Source organism: Rana temporaria, chromosome 6, assembly GCF_905171775.1.
Source record: "Rana temporaria chromosome 6, aRanTem1.1, whole genome shotgun sequence".
In the NCBI taxonomy this organism is placed as follows: domain Eukaryota; kingdom Metazoa; phylum Chordata; class Amphibia; order Anura; family Ranidae; genus Rana; species Rana temporaria.
The window spans coordinates 178023927-178044122 of NC_053494.1; the positions used below are offsets into that span (position 1 = coordinate 178023927).

The 20196-nt window shown below is 42.4% G+C and overlaps 1 protein-coding gene across 2 annotated transcripts in view; it reads left to right on the forward strand.

Annotated features, from left to right (window-relative positions):
- LOC120944071 (dipeptidyl peptidase 4-like) overlaps positions 1 to 20196 on the forward strand; it is a 156344-nt gene that overhangs the window by 125138 nt on the left and 11010 nt on the right. For both annotated transcript variants that reach the window (XM_040357863.1, XM_040357862.1), the window contains 8 exons: positions 2655 to 2705; positions 4308 to 4429; positions 5151 to 5198; positions 7074 to 7172; positions 12109 to 12178; positions 12386 to 12580; positions 14207 to 14261; positions 19635 to 19734. In XM_040357863.1, coding sequence (XP_040213797.1) covers positions 2655 to 2705; positions 4308 to 4429; positions 5151 to 5198; positions 7074 to 7172; positions 12109 to 12178; positions 12386 to 12580; positions 14207 to 14261; positions 19635 to 19734 — 740 coding nt within the window. The remainder of the gene's footprint in view (positions 1 to 2654; positions 2706 to 4307; positions 4430 to 5150; positions 5199 to 7073; positions 7173 to 12108; positions 12179 to 12385; positions 12581 to 14206; positions 14262 to 19634; positions 19735 to 20196) is intronic.

A 20196-nucleotide genomic window follows, 5' to 3' on the forward strand; every position in this document is an offset into this window, starting at 1 on the left:
CCCCCCTCAGGAGCATACCGGGCCCTTAGGTCTGTTATGGGTTGTAAGGAGAGCCCCCCTACGCCGAAAAAAACGGCGTAGGGGGTCCCCCTACAATCCATACCAGACCCGTATCCAAAGCACGCTACCCGGCCAGCCAGGAAGGGAGTGGGGACGAGCGAGCGCCCCCCCCCCCTCCTGAGCCGTACCAGGCTGCATGCCCTCAACATGGGGGGGTTGGGTGCTCTGGGGCAGGGGGGCGCACTGCGGCCCCCCCACCTCAGAGCACCCTGTCCCCATGTTGATGAGGACAGGGCCCCTTCCCGACAACCCTCGCCGTTGGTTGTCGGGGTATGCGGGCGGGAGGCTTATCGGAATCTGGGAGCCCCCTTTAATAAGGGGGCCCCCAGATACCGGCCCCCCACCCTAAGTGAATGAGTATGGGGTACATCGTACCCCTACCCATTCACCTGCAAGAAAAGTGGTAAAAACACAAATAAACCACACAGGGTATTAAAATATTTTATTTTTCTGCTCCGGAGGCCTCCCCTGTCTTCTTTATTAGCTCTTTTACCAGGGGAGGCTTCTTCTTTGACGTCTTCGGGTGGGTGGGGGCCGCCGTCTGGTTCTCTTCCACCGCCGGGGGGGGGTCGCTTTTAAAAAAGCCCCCACCCCCCGGCGGGTTTCCTCCGGCGTCTTCGGCGGGGCTCTTCTTCTTCCGCTATCCCGACGGGTCTTCTCAACTCTCCGGGGGTCTCCTTCTGTCTTCGCCGCTCTCCGCTCTTGACTCGTCGCACCCCGGTTCTTCGTCTCGCTGTCCGGTGTCTTCTTCCGTGCTTTACGTCTTCTCCTTCCGTGCTGTGATGAGTTCTTCTTCCGCGCTGTGACGTCATGTTCTTCACTTCTCTCCTTCTCCCGGTGTTGACACGTCGCCGGCTCCTCTCTGCAATGACGGGTGCGCGGGTGCATCGGACCTATATAGGCCTCACAGTCCCATCATGCTCTGTACCTACCCATGTGATACCTACCACGTGGGTAGGTATCACATGGGTAGGTACAGAGCATGATGGGACTGTGAGGCCTATATAGGTCCGATGCAAGGCGCGCATCCGTCATTTCAGCGAGGAGGACCGGCGAGTCAACATCGGGAGAAGAAGAGAAGTGAAGAACATGACGTCACAGCGCGGAAGAAGAACTCATCACAGCACGGAAGGAGAAGACGTAAAGCACGGAAGAAGACACCGGACAGCGAGACGAAGAACCGGGGTGCGACGAGTCAAGAGCGGAGAGCGGCGAAGACAGAAGGAGACCCCCGGAGAGTTGAGAAGACCCGTCGGGATAGCGGAAGAAGAAGAGCCCCGCCGAAGACGCCGGAGGAAACCCGCCGGGGGGTGGGGGCTTTTTTAAAAGCGACCCCCCCCCCGGCGGTGGAAGAGAACCAGACGGCGGCCCCCACCCACCCGAAGACGTCAAAGAAGAAGCCTCCCCTGGTAAAAGAGCTAATAAAGAAGACAGGGGAGGCCTCCGGAGCAGAAAAATAAAATATTTTAATACCCTGTGTGGTTTATTTGTGTTTTTACCACTTTTCTTGCAGGTGAATGGGTAGGGGTACGATGTACCCCATACTCATTCACTTAGGGTGGGGGGCCGGTATCTGGGGGCCCCCTTATTAAAGGGGGCTCCCAGATTCCGATAAGCCTCCCGCCCGCATACCCCGACAACCAACGGCCAGGGTTGTCGGGAAGGGGCCCTGTCCTCATCAACATGGGGACAGGGTGCTCTGTGGGGGGGCCGCAGTGCGCCCCCCTGCCCCAGAGCACCCAACCCCCCCATGTTGAGGGCATGCAGCCTGGTACGGCTCAGGAGAGGGGGGGGGGGCGCTCGCTCGTCCCCACTCCCTTCCTGGCTGGCCGGGTAGCGTGCTTTGGATACGGGTCTGGTATGGATTGTAGGGGGACCCCCTACGCCGTTTTTTTCGGCGTAGGGGGGGCTCTCCTTACAACCCATAACAGACCTAAGGACCCGGTATGCTCCTGAGGGGGGGACCCATGCCGGATTTTTAGTTAAAATCCGGCGGGGACTTCCCCCTCAGGATTCATAACAAACGCCGCACACGTGTAGAATTGGCGGGAATCCAAGTCGGATCTCCCGTCGCTTCTATGACGGCTCTGTCTCCATCGCGGCAAGCCAGCTCGGCGCTGGCTCCCGCGATGGGGCTCGTAGGTGCTCAATCTCGCCGAGAAAGAGAGCGAGATTGACACAAAATCGGGTTCACCTACTGTAGATATCGCTGGCTGTTGCTGTCACAAGCGGAGTGCATTTGGTATCACTCTGCCTGTGACAGGAGCGAGCGCTATACAGGAAGCATCGGCTTGTGTGACTCTGATCCGCAGCCACTTCCTTCCTCAACCAGCAGCTTCATTCACAAAACTGCTGCTCTGGGATGGCGGGTCGGCAACCTGTGACCTGGGCTTGCCAACCTGTCATCCCAGAGCAGGAGGTCGAGGGCCACATCAGAGGGCTCCGCTGGCCACATGTGGCCCCCAGGCCACTGGTTGGGCACCCCTGCTCTACAAAGTCTGGCTAAAAACAGTCAAATATGAATCACTGAAACTATAGATAATAAATATTTTAAATAGTCATTGGTAAATCAGTTTTGATTATTTGTATTTCAGGTTCTATATAAGTAATGACGGAGGGTACCCATCAAAACGACACCTTTACAAGTAAGAGAAAATTCTAGCAGATATAGCAGTGTTTCTTTTTCAGATTTGTCAGAGAGTTAATAACATTGAAACGTTTCTCTTCTTAAGCTCAGGTTCACACTGGGCTGCGGGAATGAAGCCGTGCGAGTTCAGCTGAACTCGCACAATTTTACTTCCGCGTGTCAGTCCCGATTTCAGCCGTGATTTCAGAGACATCTGTGCGGGTTCATGTAAATCGCAGCCCGAAATCGCAAAAAGTAGTACAGAAACTACTTTTTGAAATCGGTGCAGCGCCGCAGATGCAGCATTGCACCGATTAGGACTGTGCCATTCTCGGCAAATGCCGCCAATTTGACATGTCAAAACGCATGTCAAAATGCACCAGTGTGAACCAGGGCTCAAGGGAAGACAGTACACAAATATAGGACCTGCCTTTACTCAATTGCTTTTAAGGTTGCATGTTACAGGGCTTGATCCTGGCTTTAATAGTTTGTGAGTCGTGACCTGGAACAAATATTTAGGTCAGCAGGGGTATCTCAGGATGAGGGGACTCATTTAAAATGTTAGGTCAAATATGTGAATTGTAAATTGTGGGTGTAGCAAGCGTGTAATTCCATTTGGTGAGGTTAAATAGTGAAAGCATCAGTAAACAAAAAAAAAAAAAAATGGGCATGCTTTGGGAAAATAATAGTGGCTAAATGGTTGTCAACCATCTGCAGTATAACTCCACCACCTATTAAAGCGTTTGTCAGCCCAACACTTCATATTCCTGATATGTGCCTGCTGTACCATGTACTTGTATGAGAAAATATCCTGTTCTCTTTGTATTGCTTCCTTTATGTGAAATCCTTGGTAATCCTGCCAGTCCCTCTGCTTTCCTAATTAAAACTGACCACACTAAGCAGGAGAACACATGTGGTCTCTAGCTATGCTGAGAACTCAGCCTGCTCTCCTCCAATGATCAGACTTGTCCTGACATACCCACACTGCACAGCCATTCACTGGGAAGCTCATATCTATGCACAGACATTCACTGGCAAGCTTATATCTATACAAAAATGTTTTGCCTTTCATTTCTATTTTAAAATGAATGGGTTGTTTTAAAAGGTGATTGTTTGCAATCACTTTATGGAGAAGGCACACAGTCAAAATGGAGGTTAAGGCTCCCATTACCCTTTTAGATTTTTGTTCAAACTAAATTTAGTTGTTAGCGCTTTTTATTTTTGTAATTTTCATTTTTGCCGATGTTGACCAATGTTTGGGTTCTTGCAACACAAATAGGTTAAAAGGAGTTGAAAAACTTTATTCACAAAATGTGAATATTCACTTGCATTTTCCAATCATGTGTATAATATAGGATATTAAAAGTGAATAGGAATTTGCCTTTTACATAATTGACTAATTGAATTTACACACATTTTTATTTATTTTTTTGTTATTAAAATTTCAACTTGTTTTAGTAAATTAACATTGAAGTGTTGGTGGTCTGAATGTTTTTCCTTCTTATGACTGAAGTTGTGTCAAAAGAATAATTTTAGCATCTAAAAGGTTTCTGTATTTTGTGTCTCAGATAGCTTAGCTGATATGTTATAATCTATCAGTCATTCAAACTTCTCTTTACAGGTTAAAGTTGGATAACACTTATAGTCCACAATGTATTACTTGTAACCTGCGTTCTGATAGATGCGATCACTACTCTGTGTCGTTTAGTACCAATGGAAAGTATTATGCTCTATACTGCAATGGTGAGTATGAATATTTAGTGTCTGGAATATGGCCAATGTTTTTATTGCTTACAGTTTGAGGATATGTTCACACTGAACGCAGGTTTGAAATTTAAAACACGCATTTCAGTGCACGTTTGGGAGCGATTTTAAGGGATTCATGCACAGATTTCTATTGAAATCACCCCCAAAGTCACCAAAATGAGTGCGACTGTAAATTGGCATTGCACTGATTGGAACAGTGCTAATGCCTGCAATAGGCTGCGATTTGGCATGCGATTTCACATGTCTTCATTAAACCATATTGCTACACTTATAGGTGCCTCTCTTCTCTTTTATACTCAGTTGTGACATGACACTACTTGTATATTAAGACATTGCTTGTATATCAAGTCAAAATGTATTTAAAAATTTTGCTTGTCTTGCAAAACGCTCTCAAACCAAGGTTTTACTGTAATGCATGTTGTACTGTGTAATACAAATGTCAGCTCTGGATTATTTTTATGAGATTTTATATAATAAAATTATAGATGAATTGGGAAGCTTCTGGATTATTGTTTGGGAATTTGTGCAGTGAAATGCTGTGATTTTCACTCTGATTAGCTATTAAAATCTTGGAACTTTATTTTTCATTATGCTGTCTCACGGAAGTACTATACTTTAAAATGCGATGTTGGTTACAATGGGTTTGTTATGTTATGGTAACCAAGTAATAAAACGTAATTACTCTCATTTTCTACAGGACCAGGAGTCCCGATATACACTTTACACAGCGGCAGTGACAATAGGGGTAAATATTTTTTTTTTTATAAATCTCTTTATTAATTTTCTAAGGAATTTTTTCCATTAAAAAAATAAAACCATGAATATACATTTACATTTCCCATTTCAATTATATTCATCTGCTCTCTTCTAGAGCCTCCATACAGTTTTGTCCTTTCACCTAATACAGTACACTCCTCTCTCTCCCTTTATTCAATGGTGTGGTTGACCTCCACGGGGAGGCCATAGTGGGAATTATTTAATTTAAATAGCATGACTCTTTCCAGCTTGTTTCTCCAAAAACATCATATATGAATTCACAACAGTAGGGTTTTAGGCCCATTGCTACCACTTGCATTATAAAAATAAACACATAACGCTTGGAAATAGTCATTTAAGCTGCTTGCAACAGCATATTTCCCCTAGGTCAGACCATGGCTTTTGTGCCATTTCTGTTTCTCTGCCATGGGGAACAGGATCTGTGTGAAGCAGAGGCAATAACTTGCTATCTCTGTCTGTCAAACGCAGCAGCCATTTAGACATGAGGGGTGCAAGGTAAGTAGGACTCTGATGTTTATTTTTCTGAAACGGTAATGAGAGGGAGTTGCACACCTAAAGACAAGGTACGGACTTTTGGTCCACTTGAACTGGCTTACAGTCTACTGCTTCTACTGAATGTTATTAAAAATGACCTATCCTTTTCAATATGCAGTGCTGTAATTTTCTGTAAAATGCAATCCAATATGGCAAAGTGGATGCACTGTGTACTCAGATGGTGTACACGCCCCCCCAGAAATAATTTCCTGCTTCTGTGATTTGCTCACTGATTTTACCGGAAGTCTGAAATTGGATAGAGACGTCAGATTTTAAATATCCCCTACAACAAAAATTTCATTTTTGGTGAGATACTCTACTGGCGCGTACACACGACCGTTATTCATGTCATGGAAAAAAATTATGTTTTTCTCAAAAATGATTTGTTGTGATTCCTCTCAAGCCTGCCTTGCATACACACGTTCGTAAAAAAAATGCTTGCGCGGTGATGTACAACACGTACGTCAAAACATGTACAACGGCACTATAAAGGGGAAGTTCCATTCGAATTGCGCCACCCTATGGGCTGCTTTTGCTAATTTCCCCGTCTCATAACTTGCTTCTGAGCATGCGTGTTTTTTTCCCCCTCATTAAAGCGTACACACGACCATTTTTTAACAATGTGAAAAAACAACGAGAAAAAATAGAGCAGGTTCTAAAAAAAATTGGCCATTTTTCTCGTCGAGTCTACACACGACCGTTTTTCACGACCAATTAAAAAAGTGGAATTTTTCTCGTCATGAAAAACGGTCGTGTGTACGTGGCATAAAAGGGAAATCATGTCTAAAGGGATGCAGACCCTGCCACTTTCCTCATTAGAGCCCTGCAAGTACAGCAGCTCATTGATAATTATAAAATGATTTCCATACAGATTCACATGGACACAGACATATTAACATCTATTCCTTCAGAATAAGAAAAGGGAGAGTTGTCAGATGTGGATGTATGGAACATCCACCTAAGCCATGACCTAAAGCTGCAACGTTCCAGGGGGTAGCAGATAACCCTTTCATTAATTATCAAAAACATTCCATTACTCAAACGTAAATCCAAAATACATTTTATACCAATCTATGTATCATTTTATTTACCCATTATATAAGATATTGGGAATAGCATGGGTATAGAGTGACTGTTCATGGACTTAGTGACTGGGGTAGGTGAGTAGAGCTGGATCCTTAGACCCAAAGTTGTCACTCCTGGACTTCAAAACGTACACTGGGCAGAAAGCCATGCAAGTAATTCAGCTTGGATACATGCTGCGCCATAGGATAAAGAAATATGAGGTTAATTTATTTCTCCCTTTTAGAAATAAGAGTTTTTGAGAGTAATGAGGAGCTAAAGGTCTTACTTGAAGATGTTCAGATGCCTACAAAAGAACATGGCAACATTTCCCTCCATGGATATAGTAAGTATTTAATTGATTTACCACTTTTTACTCTGTGTTCACCCATTACTGTGTAGGGAAATGGAATTTGTAACATATTGAGTGGGTGAGACAGGAATTTGCCTTTTAACATAGAATTGCATTGAATGCAGTTCAGACAGGGAAATGAACCCAAAAATGTCAAGGTGTTAGAAGATGGACAGTATTGGTCAGACCTCACTAGTCTATCTCATAATGTTTTATCCTATCTATATGACGGAAGCGGGGATGCAAAAAAATTCAGGCACATTTGGATAATTTTCACAGAGTATAGACCAATGTTTTCTGATAATACTGTGAACACAAAAAGAAAAAGGATGGAACTGTGATACAAATGGAATTCTCCTGATGTTTTTTTAGAAGTAGATTTCATCATCTTTCTCTCCCTCTATACTAACTCTGAATGATAACCCCTCAGAGTATTTCTTCCATCTTGTTAATGTGGAGGTCCACACAAAAAATGGAACCCGCCGCTTTTCGTAACCCTCCCCCCTCTGGTGTCACATTTGGTACCTTTCAAGGGGGAGGGGGGTGCAGATACCTGTATAATCCCAGAAGACAGCGGGGAGCAGTGAGGACACGCAGCGCGACTCATGCATGCGCAGTAGGGAACCAGGAAGTAAAGCCGCAATGCTTCACTTCCTGATTCCCTCACCGAGGATGGTGGCGGGGGCAGCTGAGAGCCGAATGATTGATCGGCTTTGGCTGCCGACATCGCGGGCACCCTGGACAGGAAAGTGTCCATTTATTAAAAGTCAGCAGCTGCAGTATTTGTAGCTGCTGGCTTTTAAAAAAAATTTTAGGGGGACCTCCACTTTAAGGCGATTCTGACACAATGCCTGATTACAAACTATCCTGGATACTCCGGTCAATTGACTTTTGGGTATAGCTTTAACCACTTCCCGACCCCCGCATGTACATATACGTCCACAATATGGCACGTACAGGCACATGGGCGTACACGTACGTCCTCGCCTATTAGCGGGTGGGGGGTCCGATCGGGACCCCCCCCGCTACATGCGGAGGTCGGGTCCGCTCGGGGAGCGATCCGGGACCAAGGCGCGGCTATTTGTTTATAGCCGCTCCGTCGCGATCGCTCCCCGGAGCTGAAGAACGAGGAGAGCCGTGTGTAAACACGGCTTCCCCGTCCTTCACTATGGCGGCGCATCGATCGCGTCATTCCCTTTATAGGGAAGACACGATCGATGACGTCATTCCTACAGCCACACCCCCAAACAGTTGTAAACACATACTAGGTGCACCCTAACTCCTACAGCGCCACCTGTGGTTAACTCCCAAACTGCAACTGTCATTTTCACAATAAAGAATGCAATTTAAATGCATTTTTTGCTGTGAAAATGACAATGGTCCCAAAAATGTGTCAAAATTGTCCGAAGTGTCCGCCATAATGTCGCAGTCACGAAAAAAATTGCTGATCGCCGCCATTAGTAGTAAAAAAAAAATAAAAAATAAAAATGCAATAAAACTATCCCCTATTTTGTAAACACTATAAATTTTGCGCAAACCAATCGATAAACGCTTATTGCGATTTTTTTTACTAAAAATAGGTAGAAGAATACGTATCGGCCTAAACTGAGGAAAAAAAATGTTTTTATATATGTTTTTGGGGGATATTTATTACAGCAAAAAGTAAAAAATATTGCTTTTTTTTCAAAATTGTCGCTCTATTTTTGTTTATAGCGCAAAAACTAAAAACCGCAGATGTGATCAAATACCACCAAAAGAAAGCTCTATTTGTGGGGAAAAAAGGACGCCAATTTTGTTTGGGAGCCACATCGCACGACCGCGCAATTGTCTGTTAAAGCGACGCAGTCCCGAACTGTAAAAACACCTTGGGTCTTTAGGCTGCATATTGGTCCGGGGCTTAAGTGGTTAAAAACACAGTGAGGAAGGAAACTCCTAAAGTGTAACAATTGGTTGCGATCTGTGGATTCAATCTACAGGTCACTAACAATGTTCTGTCCCTCTATACTTAACATGGTGTCTAGAAACAACATTTTTGAAGAACTGAATTTTATATTTCATAGTTTAAATAGTCATTAAACAGAAATAAGGCTCCAACGTCACCTGTCCATACTGTGAACACGTCGTCTATAAATCTAAATCACCCGCTACAGTGGTCCATGGAAAATGTTTTATTGTTAATCATGTCTATAAATGTGTTCACATATGGCGGTGCGACGTTGGAGCTGCTCCCCTTAATTGAAGGAAGTGGGTCTCTTTAAATTAAAAGTACAGTAATTCTCTTCAAGCACAATCTCTAGTAATTAAAAAAAAAAAGTAATGTGTGAGCTATCATATAGTCGGGATCGAGTTAGTAGTGCTTTAATACCCAACTTGTGAGGAATGACCATGTATAGGCTAGATATGTCCCGTGTGACAAGGATGGAGCCGGCACAACTACAAAGTCCCTGATTTTATTGAAAAAATGTCCTGTGTCTCGTATATAAAATCTAGTCTGAAGCACTAATGATGTCAAGCACTTATCCAGATACTTAGCAAAGGGAGTTGTGACCGATTCTATCCCAGACACAATCGGGCGACCTGGGGGGTTGATAAGGCCCTTGTGGATTTTTGGCAAAATATAGATTACAGGTGTAATCAGATGGTTCATCGTCATTGTCAATAATCTAGCTGCCTGTGTTACCACATGTTTTATTCTGGTCTTTATCCAAAAAAACAGACTGGAGTTCAGGAGCATACTGTTTTAAAATTTCGTCCTCATATTTCTTTGTGTCCATTATTACTATAGCACCCCCCTTGTCAGCCGGCTTGGTAACAATCTCACGCCGAGCCGACAAGGAGGATACTGCATCCAATTCAGCTATGGTCAATACTCGAATGATCTTCCAAGAAAAATGTAATATTGCTATCAACCTTATTTATTAACACAACCTCAACCGCTGAACATGATGTAGGCGGTACAGTTTGATTTTTAATCCTTAAATCAAAGCATTTAACAGATAATGGTAACACATTAGTCTGCTGCACTACAGGTCTAGTGGAGAAAAATGCCTTTTGTCTGATATGCCTATAGAATCGGTACATATCCTGTCTCAATGTAAAGTCATTCATACGTTCCTTAGGGCAAAGCCCAAGCTCTTATGCCGCGTACACACGAAAAATGGGCATTAAAAATTTTGAACATGCTCTAATTTTTCACGTAGTTTTTAACGTTGTCATTTTTGACGTCAAGTTATGAGACGGGATCGCTCGTTCTGGTAAAACTAGCGTTCGTAATGGAGTAAGCACATTCATCACGCTGTGACAGACTGAAAAGCGCAAATTGTCTTTTACTAACACAAAATCAGCTAAAGCAGCCCAAAGGGTGGCGCCATCCACATGGAACTTCCCCTTTATAGTGCCGTCGTACGTGTTGTACGTCACCGCGCTTTGCTCAAGCATTTTTTTCACGATCGTGTGTAGGCAAGGCCGTTTTAATAATCGAGTTGAAAAAAAACGTTGTTTTTTCTAGACCCCTAAAAACTTCATTTTTTACAACCCGAAAAACGGTCGTGTGTACGTGACATTATTCAATACACACATTTCAGTTTCTGTGTACCACATTCTGCGTTATAGTCTCTGTCGATTTCTCAGTCTGGTGGCGATTCCACAGGACCTTGAATTTCCTATGTCGTTTACCCCTGTGTCGTTTGTAATATCCACCCAACAAACCGTTTAGCATCTGCTACCCCTCTCTGCCAATACCTTCATTAGCTGCCACTCACCCAACAAATTAAATTTAAAATACTAACAACCTACAAAGCCATCCACATCTTGGCCCCCAGCTACATCACTAAGCTAGTCTCAAAATATTAACCAATTATTCTCATTGTTCCTCCCAAGACCTCCTGCTCTCTAGTTCCCTTGTCATCTCCTCCCATGCTTGCCTTTAGGATTTCTCCCGAGCCTCACCCATCCTTTGGAATTCCCTACCCCAATCTGTCCCAATATATATTGTGTAAGGGATTAGCTCGGTAGCTGCGTGTGTGACCCCCTGGATGGGTTCACTACACACGGAACGATACAGAGAAACAGCCGAAGACGGTTGAAAACAAAGAATTTGGTTTATTCTTCCATCTTGCTGGAAACAAGTGCAAGCATCCAAACGGCATAAACAAAATCAAACATAAAATAAACCCTGGCCACTAGGGGCGTCTACCTTCACCCCACAGGAACCTATCTATGGAGTCTGGCACAGCCTACTGCTGGGCCGACACTGCTGGTCCTACAGCAGAAAAACAAATAGTATTTTTGATTTTTATCACACAGAAAAATCAACAGCACCTCACCTCTTCAGAAGTATTTCTGTTCACTGCTCTCCTTCACTCAAAAAGTCTCAGGATGCAGCAATCAGTAGTAATCCGCCGGATTACTTATATAGGCCTTAATTGCCTAATTTTGAACAGCTGAAGTGTTTCAACGCCCTTAAATCTTTCTGTTCTGGCTGCTTCTGCAGCCAACACCTGATAATAATTGGTATATTGTCTAAACAAGGCAGAAATGTATCTCCCGTCTGTGACAACACCCACAGATTTACCTGACATCCTGTCACAATATATATATATATATATATATATATATATATATATATATATATATATATATATATATATATATATATATATATAGATACAGTGTGTGTGTGTGTGTGTATATATATATATATATATATATACAGTATATATATAATGAATATAATTACCTTCAAGAAAATGAGTAGTTGTAATGAGTCTTGTAAATTCCATCTAATAATTATAGCTAATGAGAGCTGCTAACAAGTCACATGGCTTGATACAAGCAATCACTATGGCAAATAATGCATACATTTTGAGAATAGTGCCCACAGAACTTTATTTGTTTTACTAAACAGCGACCCATCATGTCTTTGTTTTAGATTTGTGGTATCAGATGATCTTACCTCCTCACTTTGACAGATCCAAGAAATATCCTTTATTAATTGATGTGTAAGTATACAAAAAATATAGGTCTTTGGATTACAGGATTTTGGATACATTTTTTCATATCTTTCAGAAGATATCTGTTGTCATAGTTGTAGTTGTATTGATTTGTTTTTATGTTTATCTATTTCTGAATGCTTTCTTTAATGCAAAGACTCTTGATTTCTAGCTTATCATATAAATATGTACTAAAGAATGCATTAATGTTGACAGTTATGCTGGACCCTGCAGCCAGAAAGTTGACCAGTATTTCAGGCTAAACTGGGCTACGTACTTGGCCAGCACTGAGAAGATTATTGTGGCCAGTTTTGATGGTCGAGGGAGTGGATATCAAGGTGATAAAATCATGCACGAGATATACAGGAAGCTGGGGACAGTAGAGGTTGAAGACCAAATTTCAGCTGGCAGGTAAGTTGGCACTGACACATACCGGTAGTTGCTATCAGGCTTATTCAGTAAGCTGGTTAACATGCAGTTATGTAGCCTTATCTAATTTAAGTTATGTAGCCGTATCTAATTAAAATGCTAATAAGTCTTTACTTTCAAAAAAGATTTATCATGAAGATTTTTTTCCTACATTTGCCAAAAAAGTGGCAACATTTATTTCACTGGGAAGTAATATCCACCTTCTTCTTTGGAAACCATCAATCAGCTTTTTAGAGCACACTTCTACAGCCAAGGTGCTCAGAAGTAGATGTCTTTGCTTGTCTTTCTTTAGAATTCCGTTGGTGGGTGAGGCTAAAGTTGTGCCAGTTTTCTTCACAGATGAGAAAAGTCAACTACTTCTGAGTTTTCCAGGCTGCCATATTAGTAGTGCCATCAGGGGACGTGGCTCTTTCCTGGACATTGAATGGGTATTCCATTTTTTTATGAATGTGGACAATCCCTTTATTGCCGCATAGGCACGTTGCTACAAACTGAACAAACACCAATAGCAGTCTTATAAAATTTACGTAGAAGCCAGTTTACCATAAGCAATGCCTAATGAAATGTTGGGTAGTACGTGATTGATATCGGTTGGTAGCAAATTTGAAGGAAAAATGCCTCTTCTGGTAATTGTATAACTTTATTGTCAAAAGTACTGGGATGCCTGCTTTTACATGCACGTGTACTTTAATGGCGTCCTAGTCCGTAGGGTTCAATTAAGTTGGCCCTTTGCAGCTATAACAGCTTCAACTGTTCTGGGAAGGCTGTCCACAAGGTTTAGTAGTGTTTCTATGGGAATGTTTGACCATTCTTCCAGAAGAGCATTTGTGAGGCCAGGCACTGATGTTGGACAAGAAGGCCTGGCTCTCTGTATCCGCTCGAATTCATCCCAAAGGTGTGCTATTAGGTTGAGGTCAGGTGCTTCACCCCAAACTCGCTCATCCATGTCTTTATGGACCTTGCTTTGTGCACTGGTCCAAATCATTTGGTGAAGGGGGATTATGGTGTGGGGTTGTTTTTCAGGGGTTGGAAATTAACCTTGGTTCCAGTGAAGGAGTCTTAAGGCATCAGCATACCAAGACATTTTGGACAATTTCATGCTCCCAACATTGTGGGTACAGTTTGGGGATGGCCCCTGCCTATTCAAACATGACTGTGCACCAGGGCACAACGCAAGGTCCATAAGGATATGGATGAGTGAGTTTGGGTTGGTTGACTGGCCTGCACAGAGTCCTGACCTCAACTCGATACAACATCTCCGGTATGAATTAGAGCAGAGACTGTGAGCCAGGCCTTCTCGTCCAACATCAGTGCCTGACCTCACAAATGCACTTTTGGAAGGTTAGTCAAGAAAGGATAGTCAAACATTCCCATAGATACACTCCTAAACCCTAAGGACAGCCCTCCCAGAAGAGTTGAAGCTGTTATAGCTGCAAAGGGTGGGCCAACTCAATATTGAAAACCCTTCGGACTAACACTGGGATGCCATTAAAGTTCATGTGCGTGTAAAGGCAGGGGTCCCAATACCTTTGACAATATAGTGTATTTTGACTATGGAGGACTTGGGAGTCTTTCATTGTATAATAATCACATGTTTTTCTCATTCAGGCACTTTGCATCCTTGGGGTATGTTGATGAAACCAGGATGGCTATTTGGGGATGGGTAAGTACTACATTACGTTTCTTACTTTTATTATTAATTTAGGTGATAATAAATATTACTATTACCAATCGTCAGAAATAAATATAGAAATGGCACCAATTATAGCAGCTCAGTATTCATTAAAGTGGCTGTAAAGATATTTACTACTGTAGCAGTCACTGGTTTATGCGCACTGCGCTCTCAATGGACAGCATGCCGGCCATTGAGAGCGAGCCGTGTCGCGCCCATGACTCCCACGTGCATGCGTGGGAGTGACATCATCGCTGCTTGGCCAGTCAAACAGCTGAAGCCCACAAACCTTGAAGAAAGACTGGGAGAAGATGGAAGCCTCTGCAATGGTGACCGCATGCCGGTGTGGTAAGTCTTTCATAATGTGCTAGTATGCGATGCATACTAGCACCTTGTGCTATTATCCTGAAGGGCTCCATTTTGTTAGATTTTTTTGCGGTTTGCTACCACTTTAATATGTTGAAAAAATAAGACATATAGGGCCAGATCCTCAAAAGGGATACGCCGGCGTAACTGCTGTTACGCCGTCGTATCCCTGTTTCTAACTATGGAACTGATCCACAGAATCAGTTTTCCAGAGTTAGGCAGAAGATCCGACATGTGTAAGGGACTTACACTGCCCGATCTTAGGATGCAGTACCGCATCCGCCGCTGGGGGCATTTCGTGTCGAAATGCCGCCTCGGGTATGCAAATTAGCACTTACGGAGATCCACTAAGCTTTTCAGCTTCGTTTTTTCTCCGTAAGTTTTAGTTTGCAAACGCAAAATTAGGGCTGCTTTTACAAAGTGTAAACTGTTTACACCATGTAAAAGCAGACCCTTCTGTCCAGCGACGCGATTTTTTTTTTGTTTTGAATTTTTTTTTTTTCGCTGTATCTTTTTTTTTTCCCGACGCAACTTTATTGACCCGTCGCGATCCACAAAGCTCGGCGTAACGTAATTTCGCGCTATGCACATCGGGAAAATGACGTCATGAGCATGCGCAGTACGGCCGGCGCGGGAGCGCGCCTAATTTAAATGGGAATCGCCCCCATGAAAAGAGGAACGCCTTGCGCCGGCGGAATTTAAGTTACACAGCCAAAAATTTCTAGGTAAGTGCTTTGTGGATCGGGCACTTAGGTAGAAATTTTAAGGCAGTGTAACTTAAATGGGAAAATTTACGTTACGCCGGATCTTTGTGGATTACCCCCAATATTATTTACCAGTCTTAACTGAGGCTATACTCTCCCTTTTTGCACTTTAATATGTTGTTAAATACATTTTTCAAATGCAAGTAGTTAAATACCTTAATGGTTTAAACCTCTTGCTGTTCCTGTACAACAGAGTTCAAAGAGGAAGACAAAGAAGCAGCATAAGGAGGGGTGTTGAGGTGCAAAGAGCATGCTGATAGGAAGAGAGAGGGATAAAGATGAACCCATATGTGTACTGCTGTTCCTTTGACTGTCCTGTTATAGGGTTAAGCTGGGGAGGGGACCTGTAAGTGAAAGTTAAACAGCAGAGAAAAAAAAGTGTCTCTTCTCCTGCTAGACAAAGTTGTCCAGGTGGATTGCAGCGTAGGGGGGGGGGTGGCTTGGGCGGTGCTGACGTCACAAGTTCCAGGATTCAATGTTCACCCATTCTGGAGCATGTGTCTTGCTACGTAAGAGCATGTGTACTCCATTTTCAAGCTTTCAATGAACTTAAAAAAGGAGTGTGCATGCTCTAATGTAACATGGCACATGCTCTGAAACACGTCAACTTTAATACAAAAAAAATACTGCGCTAATCAACCTATCTAGATGTCAAAATAAGATCTGTAAAAACCAGAAGGCTGCAATTCAGTGGGATAAACACAAACAAGAATAAAACAGAAAAAAACTGCACCAGCAAATCCTAGCTAGCAACCGAAAGCTAGGTAAATGTAAAATATTGATTACTTATGTAACTTCAAATATAAATGAATAAATACAAATATAATAAATTGATTAATGTCCCAAATGTGTGGATTGAATCACATTAATGTCCATAATCAAGATAAACAACACCACTGTGAACTTGACTTTCGTGAGGAGACCACCACCACCACATAGAAAGCCGCTTACCAGAAAGACAAGCTTATATAGCATTAAACAAAGTAGTCTCTGTCCACAGGCTGGAACATTGGATCACATGAACCCCAGCAATATTGCTCCCGATGACGAGGATGTTATACTCTTACATACATGCAATCAGGGGTCATGGGTATAAAGAAGAAACGGACCATAGCATAATTCCGTATACCAATTTAATAAAACAAAGGAAATGTACTTACAAACGTAGATCGTTAAAAAGCATGTAAAATAAATGCCGGCCAGCACTATAGGAGCCCTTCCTCCTTCACATCGAGTGCGGTGACGTCAGTGTACGCCGTCCCAGACGCGTTTCGTCATACGCAGACGTTTTCAATGGGGATAGGCAATACACTGATTCACCGCATTAAATAGCCAAACGTCGTTCTGACATGCAAGGAAATGGCAACAAGAAACGCCATATTAACTATGGGAAAAAGAAAAGCCGATCCAGCTCATAACAGCACCAGAACAGCTCGCCATTAAAAGTTGGTTATCTTACCCAATGCATCCAATGGGACAATATTAAAAAATAAAATAAAATAAAGATACAAAAATAATCCTTAACCGGAACATAATCCTAACAAGGATCTTTTCCAGGTGAATTATACGACCAAAAATGTTTTGTTTCTAAGCCGCAGCAAATCTTGCCAGATACCGCGCTTACAAATAGCGACCCCTAGTGGAAATTAATTCTTTATATTTGTATAAGTTACCCAATACAGAATATGATACTCTATCCATGGGATGGGACATCCAAACCCGATGCCAAAAAAATATTAAGTTAAAAACAACTACTGATGTGCCAATGGTGAATGTATAACCATACAGTACTTTATACAAAAATATAATAAGCCATTAATATAGGTTATAAAGTGCCTATGATGAGGCCAGTCACGGCATAACCCAAAACACTGGCCAATATGTGAAAATAAATATATATTAAAAATATATCCAAAAAAGTGAAGGGTATTACCCCTAAGAAAAAAAGAAAAGAGTGAAAAAAGTGAAAACTATTTTTATATATACACGTAATTTTCTTCAGTGTTACTAATACGTAAAAAAATTCATTTTTGATTACAGAAATTTACTTCATCATTAAAAAATTATATTTGAATACAGAAATTGTGTAAACAAAAAGCCCATATTAAAGCCCATCCTTGCATGACACAACGGTTAACACAAAAACAGTTTGTTAAATCAAGCATTATTTATAAATACATTTACATTGGTGTCAATGTTTAAGCCGTAGGGGGTGTAGGTCTTTAAATGATGAATCCAAGCCATTTCTAGCTTAGATATCTCCCTCACCAGAGAACTCCCCCTCCAATTAGGCTTAAACTTATCTATCCCCAAAAACAGGGTATTAGACGGATCCCGATTGTGTACTGTGAGATTATGTTTAGATACTGAATGATTTTTAAATCCTGTGATGATATTGGTAATGTGCTCATTTAAACGTACCTGTAAGGGCTGTTTAGTCCGGCCCACATACTGCAGGCCACAAGGGCACTGCAGCATGTAGACTACCCCCACAGTGGCACAGGTAATAAAGGGTTTTATGTTATGTTGTTTTTGGGTGGCCGTAGACTTGAAAACTGTAGTCCTTTTACTGGTACAGAAGTTAAGGGAACACACCCTACATTGTCTACACTGATAGAAACCAGTAAATTGGTCAAAGAAGCCCCTGGTACTAACCGGGGGGTTCAGGACGTTCGGTGCTATACGGTCACGTAAGGATGTCACCCCCTTAAATATGACCCTCAGCTTCTCCGGTAAAATATTTTTCAGAACAGTATCGTTTGTGGCTATATGCCAGTGTTTATCAGTTGTTTAATACCCTTGTGTTGAATAGAATAAGATGTGATGAAGGGAACACCCAAAGGAAACTGATCACGATCCTGGGGTCCTCTTTCAATCAATAAGTCCTCCCTCTCTGTGGCCTTAACAGACTCCAAAGTATCTTTGAGGAACTCCCTCTCATAGCCCTTTTCCAAAAAACGACTCTGATTTCTCCAGGAACTCCCGAGGATCCGAACAATTCCTACGGAGCCTCAGGTACTGGCTTTTGGGAACAGCCCTAAGCCAGGAACTATGATGACAACTGCTCACTGGGATAAAGGAATTCCTGTCTGTTACCTTGAAAAAGGAAGAGGTAGTAAATTGGTAATTTCTAATCTGGATTTTGAGATCCAAGTAATGAATTTCAGACTGGCTAGCTTCAAATTTGAGTTGTATTCCTCTCTGATTTTGGTTTAAACCACTCAAACTCCTCCAAACCAGCAAATGGGCCATCCCATAGGAGGAGGATGTCATCAATATACCTTGCCCAAAGGGCTACCTGAGGTATATCCTTGGAATGGATGACATCCTCCTCCCACTTGGCCATAAAAATATTGGCCAGGCTCGGGGCACATTTGGCCCCCATGGCAACACCCATTTCCGTCAACCGTAAATCCTGGGGCTTGTGATGTCAGCACCGCCCGAGCCGTCCCCGCCACACTGCATTCCACCTGGACACTGGATTCCACCTGGACACTGGGTTCCCCCAGCGGACTTCCTCCTCCAGCTCCTGACACCAGCAGGCTTTCCCCCCGCTGCTGCAGCATCCTAGACGGATGACGAACATAGCCACCCAGCACCACCATAAATTAGATGAGCTTGTTTACATCTTTTATTATGTAAGTAGCCTATTATGGGGGCAAATAAACATTTTACGATCTTCTACACTTAGTGGCCCTTTCCTGTTTTTCACTTTTTCTTCCTATTACTACAGAGTGAGGTACGCTCTTTGATAAGCTGCCCTAGTATGTGGACTATTCAGTGACTTTTTTGGACTGTAATACTTGCTGCCTCTGTGCCTACTACTTACCTTTGTTTGTTGCGATCCAGACTCCTCTGCTGGAAAATAAAGCCAAGGCCAGTACTGCTTTAAGTGTATCTACATAGTGGGGAAGAATTAAACTCCAGTGAGGTTTTTCTGTAATCGGAAGTTCCAGTGGGGGGATTCCTTCATTTCTGCTGGGTGAAATGTCTGTCCACAGGACAGAATGTGAGGAGGAATCTCTCAACCGGAGCCCCAGGTGGCAGTAAAACGTGACAGGGGTTCTAACATTGCCCCATTCAGTGCAGAGCTTAAAAAAAAAAGTTATAGATAAACTTTAATAGAATTATGCATCACACCAATTTTCAGAATCTTTTTCCATCAACAGCAAAAAGTATGTATAATTGATGATAATCATTTTAAACTGTGTGTACTGTATATGTGTCTTTTCAGTCATACGGAGGTTATGTAACTTCTATGGTGCTTGGCAGTGGAAGTGGTGTGTTTAAGTGTGGAATTGCAGTAGCCCCGGTCTCAAGCTGGTTTTACTATGGTATGTGACACAATGATGTAGTATTTTTTTAAAGCAAAACTGCATTTTTAAGGGTATATTTGATGAATGTTTCTTAGCTGAAACGGGTCAGATTTTAGCATATACCCATGTAACCATGTAACCAATAAATAACTTTTATTCAAGAGCATCCGAGTTGCCAGCTCTTTTTGATTTAAAAATTGAATTTTTAAGGGTATAGCTACTAAAAGCTGTTATTAATCTTTGGATGAATATTAGATAAATTACTACTGATAGTAAGGTTATACCCTTCTTAAATCCCACTTGAACTTTTAATTGATTCCACCTGAATACATTCTAGATGTGCAAAGACTCACTGAAAGTTTTATAAATGGCTAAAAATCATTTACCGTACATGCTCTTGTCATATTTGAAAAAATTTAGGAGAAGACCTCAAATACATTTATTTTGAAAAGCTGGTCTAAGAGTCCCAATAGACATTAG